The 24,563-nt window shown below is 43.8% G+C and overlaps 1 protein-coding gene across 1 annotated transcript; it reads left to right on the top strand.

The window, feature by feature from the left end:
* On the top strand, positions 1,555 to 3,034 carry LOC108633809 (sodium/potassium-transporting ATPase subunit beta-3). The gene has a single exon (XM_018039788.1). The coding sequence runs from the start codon at positions 1,701 to 1,703 to the stop codon at positions 2,538 to 2,540; it is 840 nt and encodes a 279-aa protein (XP_017895277.1). The 5' UTR covers positions 1,555 to 1,700; the 3' UTR covers positions 2,541 to 3,034.

Below are 24,563 nucleotides of genomic sequence, written 5' to 3'. Positions count from 1 at the left end.
TTGTACATCTTGTTTGCCCTCCAGTGAAAGTGGTGCCTTTTACCTGTCTTATCTTGCTTCCAACAGGAAGCATTAACAAATGCAGGAGTCAAATGAGAAAATGCCACGTCCTGGTTCCTAGAGGAGCATCAGGGTGATACAAATGGGAGCCGCTGAGATAAAGGGACAAGTGGAACAGGGAGGTGGCCCTTGTGCTCCTGCCCTTTCCAGGTGCTAACTGCTCTGGACTGAGTGTCGCAGGTGGTGAGTCAGAGTGGAAATACTGATAAGGAGCAACGATCGCAGATTAACCACCGCCTCACTCCTGGAAAGGGTCCAGGGTTTCTCCTCTGTGAATCACTCTAAGAAAGGAAGAGCCTCTCAGCTTTCGGACTTTTTTTTCAGTCTCTACTTTCCAACTGCCACGTTACCTTCGTCAGCTGACATGCTGCTCTCCTGCCATTCTACCAGCGTCCCTCAGGGTACCAACCTGGACCAGACACGAGGCAGCAGAAACTTAGCCATGGCCGTGAGGCAGATCAGAGTCCATTTGTACATGCCCATGTTGCAGGCAGTGAAACCTCTTTGCTTTGATTTATCTTTCCTCCTTTCACTTTCCTTAGATTTTTCATGTATTTAGATTTTCCTTGAATCCATCAGAAAAATTCACCATGTAAATAAAAACAAAAAAGCCAACTAAAGTCAAGAGCAAGACAATGATAGCTCTTGTCTTAAGTGAGTAAATGCAGAAATACACAAATTCTCAACAGAACATAGGCATTGTTCAAGAGTCAGAACAATCTAAAGTGATTGATCTAGGAGTTACCAGTCAAGTAACTTTAATCTGATCATGTGGCTTTGGAGCCTAGTTTTTTTTTTTCTTATTAAAAACAAAGATTGTTTCCCTGGTAGCTCAGATGGTAAAGCATCTGCCTGCAATGTAGGAGACCTGGGTTCGATTCCCAGGTCAGGAAGATCCCCTGGAGAAGGAAATGGCAACCCACTCTAGTACTTTTGCCTGGAAAATTCCATGGATGGAGGAGCCTGGTGGGCTACAGTCCATGGGGTCACAAAGAGTTGGACGCGACTGAGAGACTTCATTGGTTCACTGGATGTTTACTACTGCCCAGAGGTGCTGCGGAGACCAAATGGAATTGCCTTTAGAAAGTCTGTAAACCCCATACAGATGGAGCTCACAAGGATCTGCCCCTCACATCATGCTGGGCACAGAGAGACCCCTGGCCTTTGCTTCACACAAGGCCACCGGTTGGTAGTATGCAGCAAGCTGGGAGGGCTTTTAGCAAAGCTACATTCTACTCTGGAGTTATGTCTACATCTGTCATCCTTCCAGACCTTCAACAAATCTTTATCCTCTGGGTTTGAGTACTTGGCCCTCTGGTTTGAGAAACACTACCTTAAAAGTGACAGCAGGATTGAGGTCACTGTCATATGTGTTGGAATGTGTTTATGATATGTTGATATGGACAGTAGAGTGCATTTATGTGAAAATCAACATATACTTATTTCCTGAGAATAGGTAATATATGCACATGCTTAAAAAAAAAAAAGCGGAGCGCTCACCGCAGCGAGAAGGTTTTCTCTGCCGTCCCGCTTTCCGCCGCCGCCGCCGAGCTTCCCCGCTCGTGCCGGGACGCGCCTCAGCGCTCCTCGCCGCTTCCACCCCCGCGGCCGCCGCTCCTCTCGCCGTCGGCACACACACCATGACGAAGACAGACAAGAAGTCCTTCAACCAAAGCCTGGCCGAGTGGAAGCTCTTCATCTACAACCGGACAACCGGAGAATTCCTGGGGCGCACCGCCAAGAGCTGGGGTTTGATCTTGCTCTTCTACCTAGTCTTTTATGGGTTCCTGGCGGCACTCTTTTCATTCACAATGTGGGCCATGCTTCAGACTCTGAATGATGAGGTTCCAAAATATCGTGACCAGATTCCTAGTCCAGGACTTATGGTTTTTCCAAAACCAGTGTCTGCGTTGGATTTTTCATTCAGCCTGTCTGATTTAGAATCCTATCAAGGGTACATTGATGACCTTAAGAAATTTCTAAAGCCATATGGCTTAGAAGAACAGAAGAATCTCACAGATTGTACCAGTGGAACCTTTTTTGAGCAGAAGGGTCCAGAATACACAGCGTGTCAGTTTCCTCTTGCTTTACTTGAAGCATGCAGTGGTGTGGATGATCCCACGTTTGGCTACCAAGAAGGAAAGCCTTGTATTCTTGTGAAAATGAACAGAATAATTGGATTAAAGCCTCAAGGAGAACCCAGGATAGACTGTATTGCAAAGAGTGAAAGCACAGCATTTCTATCAACTTATCCTTCCAATGGAACGATAGATTTAAAATATTTTCCATATTATGGGAAAAAACTGCATGGGAGCTACCTGCAGCCACTAGTTGCCGTCCAGGTCAGCTTTGGTAGTGATGGTGACGTAAAAGAAGTAATGGTTGAGTGCAAGATTGATGGATCACCCAACCTAAAAACCCAGAATGACCGTGACAAGTTTTTAGGACGCGTTGCATTCAAGATCACCATGCATGCATAGTAGGAGTTAGGATGTCTCTACAGAGTAAACGTTGTGTTGTCTGTCTTCATTTTGTATAAGCGGGACCTGCCATTCCAGAATTATGAGACCGCCTTGGAGAAAGGTGGAGTGGTACATGACACTGGGATAACATAATGTGCTTCCAGATAATAGTGGTCCATGTCCTTCGGAGTAACTGCCTGTTGCCTCTGCTGCCTTTTGAACCATGTACACAGATAGGGACTGTGAACACCTGATTCTGAACATGTAGGTTGGGGGTCTTGTCCAATTTTTATGTGGTTTAATTGCCAAGTGTCTAAAGCTTAATGTGCTGTGCTATGTAAATATTTTATAGATTTAACACTGGTTAACTGTCATATTTTGATGCCAGCAAAGTTTTAAGGGATAAAATGGTACCTGACCAACATCAAGTGACTTTATAGCTACAAGAAATTCAGTGTGTGGAAAAGTTCTGTATGTGAGGAGGAAAAAGGAAAATAAAAGTGGATTTGAAAAAAAAAAAAAGCTTCCCTGGTGCCTCAGATGGTAAAGAGTCTGTCTGCAATGCATGAGACCCAGGTGCCATCCCTGGGTCAGGAGGACTCCCTGTAGAAAACGGCCACCAACTCTGGTATTCTTGCCTGGAGAATCCCATGGACAGAAAAGCCTGGTGAGCCAGTCACAGGTTCGCAAAGAGTCGACAGGACTGAGGGACTATCACACTTCACATGGTTAAAAAAATTGAAGTAAGGACTTGCCTGACGGTCCAATGATTAAGACTCTGCGCTTCCAACACAGAGGGTGCGGGTTTGATCTCTGGTTGGGGAACTGAGATCCCACATGCTGCGTGGCACACCCCCACTCCCAAAATTTAAAGTATAAAATGTATCTTGCTTCCATTTCTACCCTCATCAGCCCGATTTCCAATCTTCTTTCCCACCCTTACCTATCCCCAGAGCAAACTTATTCTTTTGTTGTACACTCTTCCAGAGATTCTTTCTGCAATTATTAATATAAGCAAATATAGATTCTCCTTCCCCTCCACCTCCAGGTACACAAAATGAAGCAAGTTCTCACCACAGCTGCACCTTGCTCACTTCACTGAATCCTACATCCTGGAGGTCTCTCCTCGCCAGTTCCCAGAGAGCTTCCAAATGTCTTCATTTCTGCAGCAGAGGGTTTCATTGCATGAGGGTCCCACGTTTTATTTAAGGAATCCCATGTTGGTAGACATTTTGGCTGTTTCCGGTTGTCATTCGACTTTAATGCACATCCTGGGAGTGGCCGGTTAGCATCTGAAGCAGTCCACATTCCAGGGCTTCCCTTGTAGTTCAGTTGGTGAAGAATCTGCCTGCAGTGCAGGAGATCTGGGTTCAATTCCTGGGTTCGGAATATCCCCTGGAGAAGGAAATGGCAACCCACTCCAGTAATCTGGCCTGGAGAATCCCACGGACAGAGGAGCCTGTTAGTTTCCCAGTCCACGAGTCGCAAGAGTCGGACACGACTTAGTGATTAAACCACCACCACCACATTCCAGAGGTGGTGAAAGCAAGGTTCAAGAATCTCAGCAGTCTAAATGGTTCAGTAATTAACATATGAGACATTAGAAATGATTTTTTTATTGGGAAAATGAATGTGACTAGCTAGAAAAATGTTACAATACCCACCACCCTTGTAAGACCAGACCTAACCCTTCTGAGTATACCTTGGTCTTTGAGCAACATTTGCAAGATAACAGCAGCTCAGCAGCTTTGGGCCTTTTAAAGATTTTTTTTCTTTTTTTAAATTTGCTTGAATTTAAAGAGCCAAGTTTCTTTCTCTCACTCGCTCTCTCTGCATTTGGAACTTGGATTGAACAGCTATTATTGTTTTCATCTTTTGTATGACTTCTTTTTAAATTAATTAATTAATTTGGCTGTGCCAGATCTTAGCTGTGGCACGCAGGATCTAGTTCCCTGACCAGGGATCAAAATCGGGCCCCCAGCACTGGGAGCATGTACTCTTAGCCACTGGACCACGAGGGAAGTGCCTTATCTAACTTCTTTGTATATCTTTACTATATTTATAGTTTTCAAGAATGATTAAAATAATACAATCGTACTGCAGAAAGTTGGAAAACAGAGAAAAGAGATAAGGTCATTCACTCAGAATCCCATCATTGTAACACAGCCATTCGGGTGCATTCTCTCCTGGCTCTGTGTCTCTGCTTAGCTAACATCAGAGTGGAGGTAAAATCCTATGTGCTCCACTGTGGTTTTCCCCCTCTCACACTGCCATCAACAGAGGTTCTTTGGAACTCTATGGTCATTCCAGTGTTTATAGAATATTAAAGGATGGAATTTCTTTAACACTGTTTCTTATTTTTACTTTCGGGAGGGCTATTCTTTAAAAGGGGCTTCCCAGGTGGCGCTAGGGGTAAAGAACCTGTCTGCCAATGAAGGAGACATCAGAGATGCGGGTTTGGTCCCTGGGTCAGGAAGATCCCCTGGAGGAGGAAATGGCAACCTACTCCAGTGTTCTTGCCTGGAAAATCCCATGGACATAGAAGCCTGGCGGGCTACAGTCTATAGGGTCACAAAGAGTTGTATATGACTGAAGCAACTTAGCATGCACACACACATTCTTTAAAAAGAAAGAGAAGTGTTGGTTTTCTCTCCCTGTGCCCAGGTCTGAAGGTGCCATATAGCTGTCTTCATCCTGGCTTCTGGTATCTAGGCCCCTAGGTCTTCAGGGCTCCTCCTTGTAGCTACACAGGGAATTCACAGACATTGTTCCTAAGTACATTTAACTTACTGGAATTTAAACCTAACCTCTAGACATCACTCCTCTTGCATAACTCATGGCTGATAGCAACGGATGCCATCGGGTCTGAAACAGTGCTGGCAAGGCCTGGGCAATGAACATGTGGGTCATTTAAAGTGGTTCCTGACCAGTGGCCAAGACAGCAGAACCCGCCTGCAAGGGGCCAAGCAGATAGGCTGATGGTTTTGCCAAGGTTCTTGAAAAAGAAATAATAAATTAAAGATCCTAGAGATGCCTTGACTGTCACTGTTATGACAGGAACTAACAACAGGTTATATACACAAAACCACAGGTGATGCCATTGTGGGGAAATTTAAGGGATTTTCAAAGATAGTTTGTTTTTTTTCTTCTTCTTCTTTTCACTCTGACGTTAGGATAGCTATAACTCCATAATTCACTGGAACAACCTAAGCTAATTTGGTTGGTCTTCCAGCATATTCTTTCAGTAAGCTTTAAGAATGAGAAGTAGATAGGGGCCATTGGTCCCATCCCCTAATTTCTCCCTGTAGTGGCATGTGACAAGTGAGTCTTAAACCAAATTCTGCCAAGAGCAAGCCTGCATAAAAGCCATCTACACAACCCGTTCTTGTAAAGTCAGGATGTCTCCACTTACAGGCACGTGTCTAGCACCTTGCATGAGATGTTCACTTGGAGGTGGGTAAGCTAACATTCTGATGGGAGGATGAGCTGACTATAGCAAGTCAGGCAACAGGCTGAAGGTTCATGCTACCTAAACAGGCTGAGCAGGGGCTTCCCTGGTGGCTCAGAGGTTAAAGCGTCTGCCTGTAATGCAGGAGACCAAGGTTTGATCCCTGGGTTGGGAAGATCCCCTGGAGAAGGAAATGGCAACCCACTCTAGTATTCTTGTCTGGAGAATCCCATGGACAGAGAAGCCTGGTGGGCTACAGTCCATGGGGTAGCAAAGAGTCGGACACAACTGAGCGGCTTCACTTACTTCACTTCACTTAAACAGGCTGAGCAGGGGGCAGGAGCCAGCAAGCATCCCATAAGTGGCTGATTCCTGGGCTTGCCTTCCCCTCTGTGATCTGAGCAGAGAGGGAACCTACATATCAGCCTCCCAGCAACCCCTTGCTTGTCTCCAGCCCTTTTTTGGCCCTGGGACTAGGGAGCCCCTGTTTCCCCAGAGTCAGGAAGTCCCCAGTAAGTGCAGAGACTGGTTCTGGTCCAGAGAAGCTTGGCAAGGTGCTATTCTGGGGTCAGATTTCTGGGAAAGTGCCTGAAACTATAGGCTGTGGTTTTTCTCAATAGAAAACCCTCTTCCCCATTCTGACTATGGCAAGCGAAAGTAGCTGACTGTGCAAGCAGCATCCTGGGAGGACTAGACACAGAGATACCATCAATCCCACCAGCGGTCTTGCTGGTGGCCTCTTCCCAAGTCTCCTGTCCCCAAGAAAACCAAGATTAAAAAAAAAAAAAAGTGGAACCTGGTCCAGCCTGGTTCCTACCCAATCCGGGATCCCGGCATGAAGTGAAAACTCTTCACAGACAGATTTCTGAAAATCTGTTATGTGTCTGACACTTTGCACGGTTCTAGGCTGGTGAGAGAAAGGGACTGTCTCCACTGGAACTGACTCGGATGTTCTAGGTGCCCTCTAGGTGCTTGCCTGAGTCTGGAGGAGGGACTCCCGAATTCCTGGACTCTCTCAGGAGCTGAGAGAGGCTTTACAGTGGAGATGATGCCTGAGCCAGATCTTTTCTTTGTTTCCTGCGCTGGGTCTTCGTGGCTGTGTGCAGGCTTCCTCTAGTTGCAGCTAGCAGGGGCTACCTCCCAGTTGCGGTGTGCAGGCTTCTCATTGCGGTGGAGCACCAGCTCTTGGGCTCACAGGCTTCATAACGGTTTGTTGCTGCTCGTGGGCTCCAGAACGCGAGCTGAGCCAGGTCTTGAAGGGCAGATTGGCCAGGTAGAAAAGATGACAGTCCCCTCAGGAGGAAAAGTGGGCTCTTCAAGCTTCTTGAATGGAATTGCAACTGCATCAAGATTTTGAGTAAATGACTTGGAGGTCACTTTCCCCAACTGGAAATCTCCCAGTGCAGTAACATGCTCTTTCTGGGAACTTAAAGGGGATTTTATTTATTTTTAAACTAATAAACACTGTGTTACCCCAGGAAGCTGAATTTCGAAACCAGTGAGACAAAAAAGGGTGCAAGAGGGAGTTTTCTAGTTCAACTTTCTGTTGGAACAAATTAGTCAAGAATGTGCTTTTATCAAGAGAGAGTCATTTTACTGAAATGCCTTGAGCTTTTGATCTCAAAGATAGCAAACACCAGCCAAGAAATCTTAGTACTGCTTCTGACTTTGGCTGCATCTTACACAGAGCGGCTCCTCACTGGATCAGAAACCTGGTAACAGAGCTGACCGGAGATGGGGGTGAATGGGCATGGAGAGAAAGCTATTGAATTCACCCTGCTAATGGAAAGCTCAGTAAAATGAAGACAGCCAGACTGCTCGCAGCCCTGAATGTCTCTTTAAACTCTTTGGGTTAATTAACAGCCATTTAGGGGCATTTCTAGAAATGGGCTCAGAGCCAAGCAAGTCTGGACCCAGCCTAAAACTGTGTCCTCCCCACTACTTGGAAACAAGCAGCGCTCCCCCCGCCCCCACCTGCAACTGCCCTTAACATGGGCAGAGGCTGTGGGGGAGGGGTTATAACTTCCTTATTTAACATGTTAATTGATGGGACTTTCCTTCTCTCTCCTGCTCCTCTACCTTTCACATGCTGGAAGCCCAAACCAAAACCATAATGAGGTAGCACTTCTCATCTATTAGGATGGCTGTTATCCAAAAAAGTAAAGAGAAGATAAGAAGTGTTGGCTAGGAACTGGAGGAATTGAAACCCTTGTGCATGGTTGGTGGGTAAAATGCTGCAGCTGATGTGAAAAAAAGTATGGTGTTTCCTTGAAAAATTAAACATAGATTACAATATGGTGCAGCAGTTCCCTTTCTGGGTGTGTTGCAGGAAGGGGGACCCCTTCCAAGCCTGAAACTGGGCTCTTGTCTAACACTCGGAAATGAATTGTCCGAGGAGACACATGTGCTGACAAAGCAAGAGACTTTAGTGGGAAAAGGCACCCGGGCGGAGAGCAGGAGAGTAAGGGAACCCAGGAGAACTGCTCTGCCACATGGCTCGCAGTCTCGGGTTTTATGGTGATGGGATTAGTTTCTGGGTTGTCCTTAGCCAATCATTCTGACTCAGAGTCCTTCCTGGTGGTGCACACCTTGTTCAGCCAAGATGGATGCCAGAGAGACGGATTCTTGGAGGTGGTTAGACATGTGGTGTCTCCTTTTGACCTTTCCCGAATTCTTCCGGTTGGTGGTGGCTTATTAGTTCCGTGTTCCTTAGCAGGACCTCCTGTCGTAAAACAACTCATGCAAATGGTTACTATGGTGCCTGACCAGGGTGGGCGGCTTCAATCAGTATGCTTCCCCTAACAGGTGTATCCCCACAAGAATTGAAAGCAAGGTCCTAAAGAGATATTTGTACACCAATGTTGATAATAGCATTATCCACAATAGCCTAAAGGTAGCAACAACCCAAATGCCACGGGTGGATGAATAGAAACAGACTATGTTATGTATACAATAGAATATTATAGAATATTATTCCATCTGAAAAGGAAATGAAATTCTGGCACATGGCCCAACATGGGTAAGCCTTGAAAATATGATGCCAAGTGAAATAAGCCAGACACAAAAGAATGGATGATTGTATAATTCCATGTATATGAGGTGCGAAGAGCAGTCAGACTCAAAGAGACAGAAAATGGAATGGTGGTTATGATAGCTTATGGTGAACAATGTCAGATTCATGATCTCTGAAGAAGATTTAGCTTTGGGACCAGGGACCAGGCTTGATCACTCAAGAGCTTTTGTGTAGCAGAGTTTTATTAAAGTATAAAAAGGGACAGAGAAAGTCTCTGACATAGACATCAGAAGGGAAACAGAGAGTGCCCCCATCACTAGTCTTAGTAAGAGAGTTATATAATTTTTCAATTGACTATTACAGTAAATCAAAAGAATATCTCAAGGTTGTAAAGGTCTTACCAGATTCACTCCCATAAGATACATTTCAAGATGATAGGATTAGTCAAAATGGTCTCAAGAAGGAGAAACATGTCCTCAAGCAGGATACATTGTTGTTATATAATCATTGGTACGGAAAAACATCTATTTCCGCTTTATTGACTATGCCAAAGACTTTGACTGTGTGGATCACAATAAACTGTGGAAAATTCTGAGAGAGATGGGAATACCAGACCACCTCACCTGCCTCTTGAGAAACCTGTATGCAGGTCAGGAAGCAACAGTTAGAACTGGACATGGAACAACAGACTGGTTCCAAATAGGAAATGGAGTACATCACGGCTGTATATTGTCACCCTGCTTATTTAACTTCTATGCAGAGTACATCATGAGAAACACTGGACTGGAAGAAACACAAGCTGGAATCAAGATTGCCAGGAGAAATATCAATCACCTCGGATATGCAGATGACACCACCCTTATGGCAGAAAGTGAAGAGGAACTCAAAAGCCTCTTGATGAAAGTGAAAGAGGAGAGTGAAAAAGTTGGCTTAAAGCTCAACATTCAGAAAATGGAGATCATGGCATCCGGTCCCATCATTTAGTGGGAAATAGTTGGGGAAACAGTATCAGACTTTATTTTTGGGGGCTCCAAAATCACTGCAGATGGTGACTGCAGCCATGAAATTAAAAGATGCTTACTCCTTGGAAGAAAAGTTATGACCAACCTAGATAGCATATTCAAAAGCAGAGACATTACTTTGCCGACTAAGGTCCGTCTAGTCAAGGCTATGGTTTTTCCAGTGGTCATGTATGGATGTGAGAGTTAGACTGTGAAGAAGGCTGAACACCGAAGAATTGATGCGTTTGAACTGTGGTGTTGGAGAAGACTCTTGAGAGTCCCTTGGACTGCAAGGAGATCCAACCAGTCCATTCTAAAGGAGATCAGCCCTGGGATTTCTTTGGAAGGAATGATGTTGAAGCTGAAACTCCAATACTTTGGCTACCTGATGTGAAGAGTTGACTCATTGGAAAAGACTTAGATGGTGGGAGGGATTGGGAGCAGGAGGAGAAGGGGACGACAGAGGATGAGATGGCTGGATGGCATCACTAACTCGATGGACGTGAATCTGAGTGAACTCCGGGAGTTGGTGCTACGATTCATGGGGTCACAAAGAGTCGGACATGACTGAGTGACTGAACTGAACAGAGTTTTAAGGAAAAACATATCCTTGAGCAAGATGAGTTGTTTTGTTGTACAAAAATCAGCTCTGGGCTCAAAAAAGAAAAAAGTTTCTCTTTCTCTCCTCCTTGAGAACTTCTTGGAAGTGGTCAAATAGGAGATGGCAAGAGTGAATGTCAACATTCTAGGAATCAGCAAACTAAAATGGACTGGAAAGGCTGAATTTAACTCAGATAACCGTTATATCTACTACTGTGGGCAAGAATCCCTTAGAAGAAATGGAGTAGCCATCATAGTCAACAAAAGAGTCCGAAATGCAGTACTTGGATGCAATCTCAAAAACAACAGAATGATCTCTGTTTGTTTCCAAGGCAAACCATTCAATATCACAGTAATCCAAGTCTATGCCCCAACCTGTAATGCTGAAGAAGCTGATGTTGAATGGTTCTATGAAGACCTACAAGATCTTCTAGAACTAACACTCAAAAAAGATGTCCTTTTCATTATAGGGGACTGGAATGCAAAAGTAGGAAGTCAGGAAATACCTGGAGTAACAGGCAAATTTGGCCTTGGAGTACAGAATGAAGCAAGGCAAAGGCTAATAGAGTTTTGCCAAGAGAATGCATTGGTCATAGCAAACATCGTCTTCCAACAACACAAGAGAAGACTCTACACATGGACGTCACCAGATGGTTAATACCAAAATCAGATTGATTATATTCTTTGCAGCCAAAGGAGAAGTTCTATACAGTTAGTAAAAACAAGAGCGGGAGCTGACTGTGGCTCAGATCATGAACTCCTAACTGCCAAATTCAGACTTAAATTGAAGAATGTGGGGAAAACCACTAGACCATTCAGGTATGACCTAAATCAAATCCCTCATGACTATACAGTGGAATTGACAAATAGATTCAAGGGATTAGATCTGATAGACAGAATGCCTGAAGAACTATGGACAGAGGTTCGTGACATTGTACAGGAGGCAGTGATCAAGACCATTCCCAAGAGAAAGAAAAGCAAAAAGGCAAAATGATTGTCTGAGGAGGCCTTACGAGCAGCTATGAAAAGAAGAGAAGCAAAAGGCGAAGGAGAAAAGGAAAGATATACCCATTTAAATGCAGAGTTCCAAAGAATAGCAAGGAGAGATAAGAAAACGTTCCTCAGTGATCAGTGTAAAGACAGAGAGGAAAACAATAGAATGGGAAAAACTAGAGATCTTTTCAAGAAAATTAGAGATACCAAGAGAACTATTCATGCAAAGATGGGCACAATAAAGGGCAGAAATTGTATGGACCTAACAGAAGCAGAAGATATTAAGAAGTGATGGCAAGAATACACAGAAGAAGTATACAAAAAAGACCTTCATGACCCAGATAAACATGATGGTGTGATCATTCACCTAGAGCCAGACATCCTGGAATTCGAAGTGGGCATTAGGAAGCATCACTATGAACAAAGCTAGAGGAGGTAATGGAATTCCAGTTGAGCTATTTCAAATCCCAAAAGATGATGCTGTGAAAGTGCTGCACTCAATATGCCAGCACGTTTGGAAAACTCCAGCAGTGGCCCCAGGACTGGAAAAGGTCAGTTTTCATTCCAATCCCAAAGAAAGGCAATGCCAAGAATGCTCAAACTACTGCTCAATTGCACTCATCTCACACTCTAGTAAAGTAATGCTCAAAATTCTCCAAGCCAGGCTTCAACAATACATGAACCGTGAATTCCAGATGTTCAAGATGGATTTAGAAAAGGCAGAGGAACCAGAGATCAAATCCCCAAAATCGAAAAAGCAAGGGAGTTCCAGAAAAACATCTATTTCTGCTTTATTGACTATGCCAAAGCCTTTGACTGTGTGGATCACAATAAACTGTGGAAAATTCTGAAAGAGATGGAAATACCAGACCGCCTGACTTGCCTCCTGAGAAATCTGTATGCAGATCAGGAAGCAACAGTTAGAACTGGACATGGAACAACAGAGTGGTTCCAAATTGGGAAAGGAGTACATCAAGGCTGTATATTGTCACCTTGCTTTAACTTATATGCAGAGTACATCATGAGAAACACTGGGCTGGAGAAAGCACAAGTTGGAATCAAGATTGCCAAGAGAAATTTCAATAACCTCAGATATGCAGACGACACCACCTTTATGGCAGAAAGTGAAGAGGAACTAAAGAGCCTCTTGATGAAAGTGAAAGAGGAGAGTGAAAAAGTTGGTTTAAAGCTCAACATTCAGAAAACTAAGATCATGGCACCTGGTCCCATCACTTCATGGAAAAGAGATGGGGAAACAGTGGAAACAGTAACAGACTTTATTTTATTGGGCTCCAAAATCACTGCAGATGGTGACTGCAGTCATGAAATTCAGTGATGCTTGTTCCTTGGAAGAAAAGTTATGACCAACCTAGACAGCTTATTAAAAAGCGGAGATATTACTTTGCCAACAAAGGTCAAAGCTTTGGTTTTTCCAGTAATCATGTACGGATGTAAAGTTGGATGATAAAGAAAGTTGAGCACCGAAAAATTGATGCTTTTGAACTGTGGTGTGGAAGAAGACTCTTGAGAGTCCCTTGGACTGCAAAGAGATCCAGCCAGTCCATCCTAAAGGAAATCAGTCCTGAATATTCATTGGAAAGACTGATGCTGAGGCTGAAACTCCAATACTTTGGCCACCTGATGCAAAGAGCTGACTCATTTGAAAAGCCCCTGATGCTGGGAAAGATTGAAAGCAGGAGAAGGGGAAGACAGAGGATGAGATGATTGGATGGCGTCACCGACTCAATGGACATGAGTTTGAGCAAGCTCGAGGAGTTGGTAATGGACAGGGAGGCCTAGTGTGCTGCAGTCCATATGGTCACAAAGAGTCAGACAGGACTGAGTGACTGAACTGAACTGACTGAGAACTCCAGACCCCTATCTCCTCCTTGGGGACCCCAGACTTCTTGTCAACCAGCCTAGGAAATGACTCTCTGTTACCAGGGCTAGGAGATGTAACTGTTTAATTTTTGTACAGAATTTCTATTTGGGATGATGAAAAAGTTTGGGAGGTAATTGATGGTAGTATAACAATGTGATCGTACTTAGTGCTACTGAACTGTACACATACAAATAGTTACAGGAGGAAATTTTATGTTATGTATACTTATCATAATTTAAAAGTTGAAAAATAAACGATAAAAGAAAATTTCACAGACATCTTCAAAAGACTTAATTATAAAATATTTAAACAACATACATAAAGTCCTCCTTGATTATGCCATGAGCTCATCAGATTCTATCCTCGTTTTCAATTTGAGGAATTTCCCTGTAGACAGTTTATCTATATTTCTGGTGGGGTATATTTACATATAGAATTAATGTACTTCTGGTTTTTTTTTTTCAATTTTTACATAATTATTGTCACACTCAACTTTTCTTACTGTACTTATTCCTGCCTTTATCTTTGGACTTTCTTACCATTACTTCCTCTTCTTTGTGTTTCCTAAGGCTTAACCATTTCCTCCTTGCCTGATGATTCTAGGCCAATGGGTTTCCCCTTTCTTTAATTCCAAACACTTTAGAGGCATAAAGACACTCAGAACATATTTGGTGTGGCCTGGAAGTCACACGTGACTGCCCTGCCCCTTACCTGTCCTTCCTTACACCAGGTCTTGTTTCTAATCAGATCATCACCTCACTCAACCATGAGCTTCCTGTCCAGCGCCCAGCAGAGCAGTAGGCTCTAACAGGTACTGAGAAAGAATTCAAAATCAAAAATGAAAGCAATCAAACTGAAATCTTATTGTGTACTTTCCTAGTGAATCTCAAGTCCTGCCAGGAACCTGGAGGCAGTTGGCAGAAAAAGAAAGTAATGTCTGCTTTCCTTCTCTGTTTTCCACCTGGCAGCACAAGAGTGTCTTTTTCCATTTCATTCACTGTTTGGAAAATCCTTGAGCCAGCACCCAGCTCTGTCTACTGACTGCATGGTGACCCATTTTCTGGAGAAGCGGCTCCAGGGAACAGGTCCTCTGATATAATCTTCAGCGAGTCCCAGGTGGGAACAAGTCCTTCCAAGAAGACAATTCAAACATTAATCAGAAACAAAAATCGATGAGGATGGAGGTGGGAGTTGGATATTTTTTGAAAGGCTCATTAATGGGAGCAAGACCACGCCTGCTGGTGATGACACACCAGACTAGACCATGGGACTCTCACTTGCAGTCACTTGCAAATGGAAAAGTGTGGGTTCCGATGCTATTTGCCAGCAGAAGAGCAATGAGGTTTTCTCTGGGGGCCTCCTGGATACTCTGCAGGCTCTCGCTGCCTGGGTCATTGAGCACTAGCAGACACGGGTCAGGTCCAACATTACCACATGACTCTGCTGGGAACACGGTCCCAGCACTAGCTTTGGTGAGAACTTGATGAGAATTTTTGTGCTTTTTAAGTTAGCATTCTAAGACAGAACGATCTCCTGGCCTTTTTAATAATTTTTTTTTACAACTATATTGATGTATAATTAACATGCAATAAATTTAAACTATACAGCTTGATATGTTTTGGTATGTGAAAATACACTTATAAACTGTTACCTTAATCATGATATGAAATATCTCTAACACCCTTAAAGTTTCCAAGTGCTCTTTGGAATCATCCTCTTTCTTTCCTGGCAACCACCAATCTGCTTTTAGTCACTATGGGTTAGTTTGCATTTCCTAGAGTTTCATACAAATGGAGTCGCATGGCAGACACTTTTGTTGGTTTGGCCTCCTTCAACTCAGCATCATCATTTCAGATCCATTCATGCCATTGCATTTATCAACCTTTCATTAGCTCTTTTTGTTGCCTAGCAGTATGGCATTGTACAAATACGTAATTTGCTTATTCATTCACCAGTTAATGGACATCATGGTTGCTTCCAGTTTGAGGTTATTACCAAAAAAGTCTGTGATTAACATTCGTATACAACGTTTTGCTCATTTTTCTTTGGTTAATACCCAGAAATAGAATGGCTAGCTCGTATAGATGGGTTTTTAAACAGAGCCCAAAGGAGCCTTGGGGTTTCTGCTTAGGCTAAGAAAGGAGTATGAGGAAAAGGGTCCCATTTTCCATTTCAAACACAGCAGAAGCTCCAAGGGTATCCTCACATGGGTGCCTTCTTCTGCCAGCATTTCACTGAAGAAAGGTGTTCTTCCTCATGGCCAAGAGGAAAAAAGTTTGAGAATCCAACTCTCCTTCTAACTACTCCACCCCATTATTTTACAGATAAAGAAAACAGCTTGCAACAAGCCCATGGCCAAGGTTGGTAGACTAGATGTCTCTATAACTTCCTAGGCCTGGGACTACAGGTCAGTGATTTTGGCTTTTTCTCAATCATGAATCCCACCTCCCTGGGGAGTTTTGAAGCTGCCATTAGTATCAGGTTGGCATCACATAGAATCATATCCCAAGTATGTGGACATTTCCTTTAGAAGCCCATAAGCCGGATATAGCAGACAATTTAGGCCAAGGGGTCAGGAAGGACTGTGGGGACTTCCCATAGCTGCAAGGCACTCTTCCAGGGAGTTATTCTTAGAGATCCTTGAGTCAGTATGAGCTAGACAGTGTCAGAGGGGAAGGGGTTATTGTTCCTATGTATCTAACCCCTACCAAGAGGAGAGAAGGGAGGCATCCCTAAGGGCTCTTTTTTTTTTTAATTTTTAATTTAATTTTTATTTTATATTGGGGTATAGTTGATTTACAATGTTGCATTCATTTCAGGTGTATAGCAAAGTGATTCAGGTATGTATATGTATGTTAGTTGCTCAGTTGTGTCTGACTCTTTGCAACCCCATGGACTGTATGCCCACCAAGCTCCTCTGTCCATGGGATCCTCCAGGCCAGAACACTGGAGTGGGTCGCCATTCCCTTCTCCAGGCTTCCCAACCCAGGGATCGAACCCAGGTCTCCTGCCTTGCAGGCAGATCCTTTATCATCTGAGCCATCAGGGAAATGCATATGTTCAGGTAGATCCATTCTTTTTTAGATTCTTTTCCTATATAGGTCATCAGAGAACACTGAGTGGTGTTCCCTGTGCTATACAGTAGATCTTTGTTGATTTCTTTACTTCTTTCCTCCTGCAAGGAAAATGGAAGGCCTTTCCTCCAGGCCACTCCAGTGGTCCAGCCTGGCAGCCTCCATAAGCCCCAAGCGCAGGGGAGGAGGGCTGAGCCGTTTCACCTCTGCTTGCCCAGTTATTTGAGCTGATTCACACACAGTGTGTCTTCCTCTGGCCCCTACTCTTGCGCAGTTTACAGACAAGGCAGGAGAGAGGTCAGATCATGCAGAATCTTAAAGACAGGTTCAGGCTTTCCAATGCCAAAGGAGGCCGCAGAAGGCTTTCACAAACTAGGCCTGGTCATCTTTCCACATTGCTGAGCACACCTGGGATTGAGGGAGAAGAGTGATAAACCAGCTCTCCAGGAGCGGCCTCTGGTGAGCAAGACCAAAGGAGGTCAAGTACAGAGCAGAGGTACAAGCCATTTGAAGTGAAAGCCACTACGTTAGCTCATGGCTAACCCCAACTGGAGGATTCAGAGCAGGCTTCCTGGAGGAGGTGACATATGAGCAGGGCCTCGAAGGGTGTGGTAGTTTGATGGGCAGAGGGGAGGGAAGGGAGGCTTAGAGGTCTGGAAGTGGAAAGCCTGCCTTAGGAACAGATGGCCCATCAGAGAAGGTGGCCTACTGGGTAAGGGAGGCAGAGATGCAGGTTAGGACACAACAGCACAGTGTATTAAGTAGGATGCTGAGGAGCTGTGGCTTTTTGTATAGGGAGAGGTGGTCTTGACAGCAGGGACCTGGGGCCAGGCCAGCTGCTCAGGTAACACAGGGCATCACTCATCTGTGGGGTGTTCTGGAAAAGGGAGCCTCTGATGTCTCCCACATAGGTTGTAACTTGGGGCCATCTCTGTGGGGAGCAGAGAACTAAGGGCCACTCAGCCACGTGTCTCCCCACTCCCATGCCTATACTCTTATCTTCCCAGGTGACTCAGTGGTAAAGAATCTGCCTGCAATGCAGGAGACATGGGTTCAGTCCCTGGGTCTGGGAGATCCCCTGGAGAAGGAAATGGCAACCCATTCCAGTATTCTTGCCTAGAGAATCTCATGGAGGTGGAGCCTGATGGGCTACAGTCCATGTGGTTGCAAAGAGTCAGACACAACTGAGCTACTAAATATGCACAATCTCTGTATTCAGGGAGATCAGCTCACAGGGTATGGAGCCTGAAAATAATGAATGTCTCAGTTCAGTTCAGTCACTCAGTTATGCCGTGCTTTTAAAATGGTCTACATAAATTTTTTTTAATAAAAAATACTTATTTACAAATTTCCCCAAATTCTGTTTTGACTATTCTACCAAATATTTTAGGCTTCCCTGGGAGGTCTGGGTTTGATCCCTGGGTTGGGAGGATCCCTTGGAGGAGGACATGGCAACCCACTCTAGTATTCTTGCCTGGAGAATCCCATGGACAAAGAAGGCTGGCAGGCTACAGTCCATGGGGTTGCAAAGAGTCAGACATGACTGAACGAGTAAGCACACACACACCAAACATTTCAGTGGCCAAGCCTCCTCATTTCATTCCATCACCTAAGGAATTACATCATTTCTGTGAGCACCGACCCCTTTATGCAAGGGCCAGACAGAAAGCCATCTCTTAGGGCACTTTGGGGGATGAGGGTCAACAAAGGAGAGAGGAGCCAGGAATAAGGGGCAGTGTGTTCCATGGTGTGAATTCTGTGAAACTGCCAGTAGATAGGTGCTATTTTTAATCTTGAAATAAATGTGCTTTCCTCCCCAAGTGACAGTCTTTGCTAACAACCATAGTGCACAGTGGACAGATCCTCGGTGCAGGTTAACTTGGTTGATTGCTGGGGATGCCCAGGGTCCCAGACAAGAAGCAGAGGGGTTGGAAGCGAAGGCATGAGTTAGGGTGGAGGACAGCAGACTTGTCAAAAGAGTTTCTGACAGCACCGAGCTGTGTAATAATCTCCAAAAGAAACTCGCTGCCAGACAGTCCAAGCTTTTTCTAAACCTAGACCTGCAGTCTTTGATTGACGCAGGTGAGTGATTCCAGCCCTGTGGTAACCACTGGAGACAAACACAAATACTTAGTCTCTTCGATTTTTACAAAGCAGACACATGAGACATACTCTCCAGATCTTGGTCCTAGATCAGACCATTGGGAAAGCCAATCGCAAAGCTAGATATTAAATGGGATACCCAGAAGTTCTTAGCCATTACATTCCTGATCAAGGGACATATAATCCAGCTAAGAAAAGAGATATGTGTGTATAAAAGGATAACATGTCATCAGTGTTTGTATAACTGAGATTGGTTCAGCTGCAACTAAATATCTCACAAAGAGATAGGAAGTCCACAGATGGGCGTTCTCAGGCTGGTGGGACTCAAGACCTTTCCTCTGAGCCTTCCGTCATCTCTAGGGTGCAACTCAGCTCCTCTTGGTCCAAAGCACAGATGCATTTCAGACAGCAAAAGGGAGGAAGAGACTAGGAAGGGCTATCGCCAGAAAGACAAGAAGTAACAAGTGCTGGCGAGGATGTGGATCAAAGTGTACACTCCCTTGTACACTATGGGAGCACCTCTCATTGCAGTGACTGCGCAAACAGTGTGGAGGTTATTCGAGAAGTGAAACTAGAGGTGCCGTACGCTCTAGAAGTTCTACTCCTGGGTATTTATCCAAAGGAGACAAATCACTAACTCAAGAAGACATCTGTACCCCAATGTTCACTGCCCCTTTATGTACAGTGACTGAAAAATGGAAAGAATCTGTGTCCATTGATGGAACATGGGTGTAGGAAACTTGGACATAGATACACAGAAATCCTGCTGTTTTTTGAACCTTGAGGGCATTATGTTTAGTGAAATGAAGTCAAACAGAGAAAGACAAATAAATACTGTATGATTACACTTACATGTAGAATCTTTAAATACCAAACATAGAAACAGAGAACTGATGGTTGCCAGAGGTGGAGGCTGAGAGTCATCCGATGGTGCAGACTCCCAGTTACAGGTCCCAGGGATGCAATGTACAGCATGCTGACTACACTCAATAGCACTGTAGTGTGACTTTAACCGTTGCTAAGAGAGTAAATCTTTAAAGTTCTCATCACAAGAAAAAAAAAAAAAACGTGTAACTATGTGTGGTGATAGATGCTAACTAGACTTATTGTAGTGATCATCTTGTAATATATACATTGTTGTACACTTGAAACCAATACAACATTATATGTCAATTACATCTCAATTAAAAATGATGTACAATATTTAATTGCATTGAAACATGCTGGTAGTATTCTTGAATAAAGAAATATAAGACCCCAAAAAAGAGTCTGAAATAATTTTCATTGAATATTTTGAAATTAGTCTACAGTTATTGCTAGTTTACTTTGCTGGTCCTTAATCAAATGGATATACTATATGCTATTTGTAGCTAATAATAAGGAACTGATTATGTTGAACATTTTCTTTTACAAAACTAGAGAAGATTTATGTTATTCCTCTATGGATGTCACTTGTTAATTTTATTCAACATCCTTTTTTAGATACTGGTGAATGTATAAGTCATATCACTTGTGCACTAGACATTGTGCCTTATGGGCTTCCGTTGGAGAAGACTCTTGAGAGTCCCTTAGACTGCAAGGAGATCCAACCAGTCCATTCTGAAGGAGATCAACCCGGGGATTTCTTTGGAAGGAATGATGCTAAAGCTGAAACTCCAGTACTTTGGCCACCTCATGCAAAGAGTTGACTCATTGGGAAAGACTCTGATGCTGGGAGGGATTGAGGGCAGGAGGAGAAGGGGATGACAGAGGATGAGATGGCTGAATGTCATCCTGACTCAATAGACATGAGTCTGAGTGAACTCTGGGAGATGGTGATGGACAGGGAGGCCTGGCATGCTGCGATTCATGGGGTCGCAAAGAGTCGGACATGACTGAGCGACTGAACTGAACTGAACTTCTCTATAACAGAGCTCTTTCAGTACCTTATGATGTTAATTACAAGTCTGTTCAGTGCTTTCTTTTCTGTCATTTCTATGACTGTAGGTTGGATTTTCCAATAGTATTAAGCTGCATATTCAAGAAATATTTACTGAGCTTCTACTATGCAGGGTGATGATGGTCTAACGATGAATAAAAATGATGTAGACCTGGCTTCATGAAATTTGCAAGCGTGATGGACATTTAAGAAAGGTTAATATTGATGAGACATTGCCTGCTCGTGCTTCTGCGGTAGTCATCACAGAAGCCAGACCCTTCTGCGGACTAATGCTCTGAGAGCAGCAGAAGAATAACATTTAACTTAAAATATGCCGCAGCAGAAACTGGCTGCAAAACATCTGATGGACAAGTAGCTACTGCTGGTGTGTTCTTCACTTTGGACACAAAGCAGAGAATTTCACAAGTGGAGAGAAATTCAGACCAGAGGATTCTTCCTCTTGGGTGTAACTTTAAAATTTTTAGAATGGCTCTGACTAATACCATGACTCTCCTGATTTTGGTGAATTTCCTGACTCAGCTCAAGCTACTGATTGAGCAGATATTTGCTGCCACGTCAGACCATCATGGAAACCAACATGTGAGGTCTGGTGCCAAGCAATTTCCTACATTCAATAAGGATTTGTACAAGAGATGAATGCATGAATATTCACACTAGACAATTCTCTGTCTTTACCTCTTTTTCCCCCTTCCTTTACTTTCTTTCTTTCTCTCTTTTTCTTCCTTCTCTCCTTCCTCTTTCTTTCTTTCTCTTTTCCCTCTCAGACTCTTTCGATTCCTTCCCCACTCATGCTCCAGTGTTTATCTCAGGCACATGGGATGTTATGGTCCCTTGGGTTGGAAGATTACTGACCCATCAAAGTCCAATGACATAGAATCGGAAGATCTATTTCTTTCCCCTGCCTTTTAAAGAAGTGTGTTGTAATTTCTGCAGCAGGAGTAAAGTGATTAGCAGCTATTCAAACGTTTGCAGGGCACAAGAATTTTTGAAGGTCTTAGAGTAAACCTTCGCCTTAGTTCTGACCACTCAGTGGATGGAAATGAAAGCTGTGTTCAAGGAAATGTTGTCATTGATTAGAGGTCTCTCATCAAGCAAGGTGCCAGGAAAAAAAATGTTCCTAACTTGTCTACAGACATATCTCATTGTATTGTGTTTCACCTTTAATGTGTTTTGCAGATATTATGGTTTTTACAGATTGAAGGTTGTAGCAACCTTGCGTCAAGGAGGTCTATCCGAGCCATTTTTCCAATAGCATTTGTTCACTTTAGGTCTGTCTGTCAGTTCAGTTCAGTTCAGTCACTCAGTCGTGTCCGTCTCTTTGTGACTCTATGTACTGCAGTGCTCCAGGCCTCTCCATCCATCACCAACTCCCGGAGCTTACTCAAACTCATGTCCATTGAGTCGGTGATGCCATCCAACCGTCTCATCTTCTGTCATCCCCTTCTTCTCCCACCTTCAATCATTCCCAGCATCAGGGTCTTTTCTAATGAGTCCGTGCCCAAAGTATTGGAGTTTCAGCTTCAGTATCAGTTCTCCCAATGAATATTCAGGACTGATTTCCTTTAGGGTGGACTGGTTGGCTCTCCTTGCAGTCCAAGCGACTCTCAAGAGTCTTCTCCCAACACCACAGTTCAAAAGCATCAGTTCTTCTGCGTTCAGCTTTCTTTATAGTTCAACTCTTACATCCATACATTATTACTGGAAAAACCAAAGCCTTGACTAGATGGATCTTTGTTGGCAAAGTAATGTCTCTGCTTTATAATGAGCTGTCTAGGTTGATCATAACTTTTTTTCCAAGGAGCAAGCATCACTTAATTTCATGGCTGCAGTCACCATCTGCAGTGACTTTGGAGCCCCAAAAAATAAAGTCTGACACTGTTTCCACTGTTTCCCCACCTATTTTCCCTGAAGTGATGGGACCTGATGCCTTGATCTTCATTTTCTGAATGTTGAGCTTTAAGCCAACTTTTTCACTTTCCTCTTTCCCTTTCATCAAAAGTCTCTTTAGTTCTTCACTTTCTGCTGTAAGGATGGTGTCATCTGCATATCTGAGGTTATTGATATTTCTCCTGGCAATTTTGATTCCAGCTTGTGCTTCATCCAGCCCAGCATTTCTCATGATGTACTCTGCATATAAGCTAAATAAGCAGAGTGACAATATACAGCTTTGATGTACTCCTTTCCCAATTTGGAACCAGTCTGTGGTTCCAAGTCCAATTCTAACTGTTGCTTTCTGACCTGCATACAGATTTCTCAGGAGGCAGGTCAGGTGATCTGGTATTTCTGTCTCTTTCAGAATTTTCCACAGTTTGTTGTGATCCACACAGTCAAAGGCTTTGACATAGTCAATAAAGCAGAAGTAGATATTTTTCTGGAACTCTCTTGCTTTTTCACTGATCCAACGAATGTTGACAATTTGGTCTCTGGTTCCTCTGCCTTTTCTAAATCCAGCTTGAGCATCTGAAAGTTCATGGTTCACGTATTGTTGAAGACTGGCTTGGAGAATTTTGAGCATTAAATTGCTAGCATGTGAGGTGAGTGCAATTGTGTGGTAGTTTGAGCATTCTTTGGCATTACCTTTCTTTGGGATTGGAATGAAAACTGACCTTTTCCAGTCCTGGGGCCACTGCTGAGTTTTCCAAATTGGCTGGCATATTGAGAGCAGCACTTTCACAGCAGTATCTTTTAGGATTTGAAATAGCTCAACTGGAATTTCATCACTTCCACTAGCTTTGCTCATAGTGATGCTTTCTAAGGCCCACTTGATTTCACATTCCAGGATGTCTGGCTCTAGGTGAATGATCACACCATCATGATTATTTGAGTCATGAAGATCTTTTTTGTACAGTTCTGTGTATTCTTGCCACCTCTTCTTAATATCTTCTGCTTCTGTTAGGTCCATACCATTTCTGTCCTTTATTGTGCCCATCTTTGCATGAAACGTTCCCTTGGTAGCTCTAATTTTCTTGAAGAGATCTCTAGTCTTTCGCATTCTATTTTGTTCCTCTATTTCTTTGCACTGATGACTGAGGAAGGCTTTCTTCTCTCTCCTTGCTCTTCTTTGGAACTCTGCTTTCAAATGGGTAATATCTTTCCTTTTCTCCTTTGCTTTTCACTTCACTTCTTTTCACGTTTCTCTGTCACATTTTGGTAATTCTCATAGTATTTCCAACTTTTTCATGATTATTATATTTGTGATGGTGATTGTGATCTGTGATCTTTGATGTTACTATTGTAACTGTCTGGGGAAACCACAAACCACACTCATATAAGATGGTCAACTTAATCAAACGTGTATGTTCTGACCATTCCCCAGTCTCACTCCCTCCCCTTGGGCTTCCCTATCCCCTGAGACACAACAGTGTTGAAATTAAGGACCCTACAGTGGCCTCTAAGTGTTGAAGTGAAAGGAAGACACACACCCCTCAAAAGCCAGAAATGACCAGGCTTAGTGAGGAAGGCATGTCAAAAACAAAGACATGCTGAAAGCTAGACCTCTTGTGCCAAACAGTTAGCCAAGCTGTGAATGCAAAGGGAAAGTTCTTGAAGGAAATAAAAAATGCTACTCCAGGACTTCCCTGGAGTCGCAGTGGTTGAGAATCTGCCTGCCAGTGCAGGGGACATGGGTTCGATCCCTGGTCTGGGAAGATTCCAATGCTGCGGGACAGCAAAGCCCATGTGCCACAACTACCCAGCCCGGGCTCTAGTGCCTGAGATCCGCAGCCACTGAAGTCTGCAGGCTCTAGAGCCGATGCTCTACAACAAGAGAAGCTACCACAGTGAGAAGCCTGCATACTCCAGCTAGAGAGTGACCCCTGCTCGCCACCGCTAGGGAAAGCCCAGGCACACCAGTGAAGACCCAGTGCAGCCAGAAATAATATATTAAAAAACAAGGTGCTGCTCCAGTGAACACACAGTGATGAGAAAGCCCAACAGCTTCTTGCCGACATGGAGAAAGTTTTCACGGTCTGTCTGGATAGGAGATCAA

This window comes from Capra hircus, chromosome 24 (assembly GCF_001704415.2).
Source record: "Capra hircus breed San Clemente chromosome 24, ASM170441v1, whole genome shotgun sequence".
NCBI classification, from domain to species: Eukaryota; Metazoa; Chordata; class Mammalia; order Artiodactyla; family Bovidae; genus Capra; species Capra hircus.
This window is presented reverse-complemented; position numbering and strand designations above follow the sequence as displayed.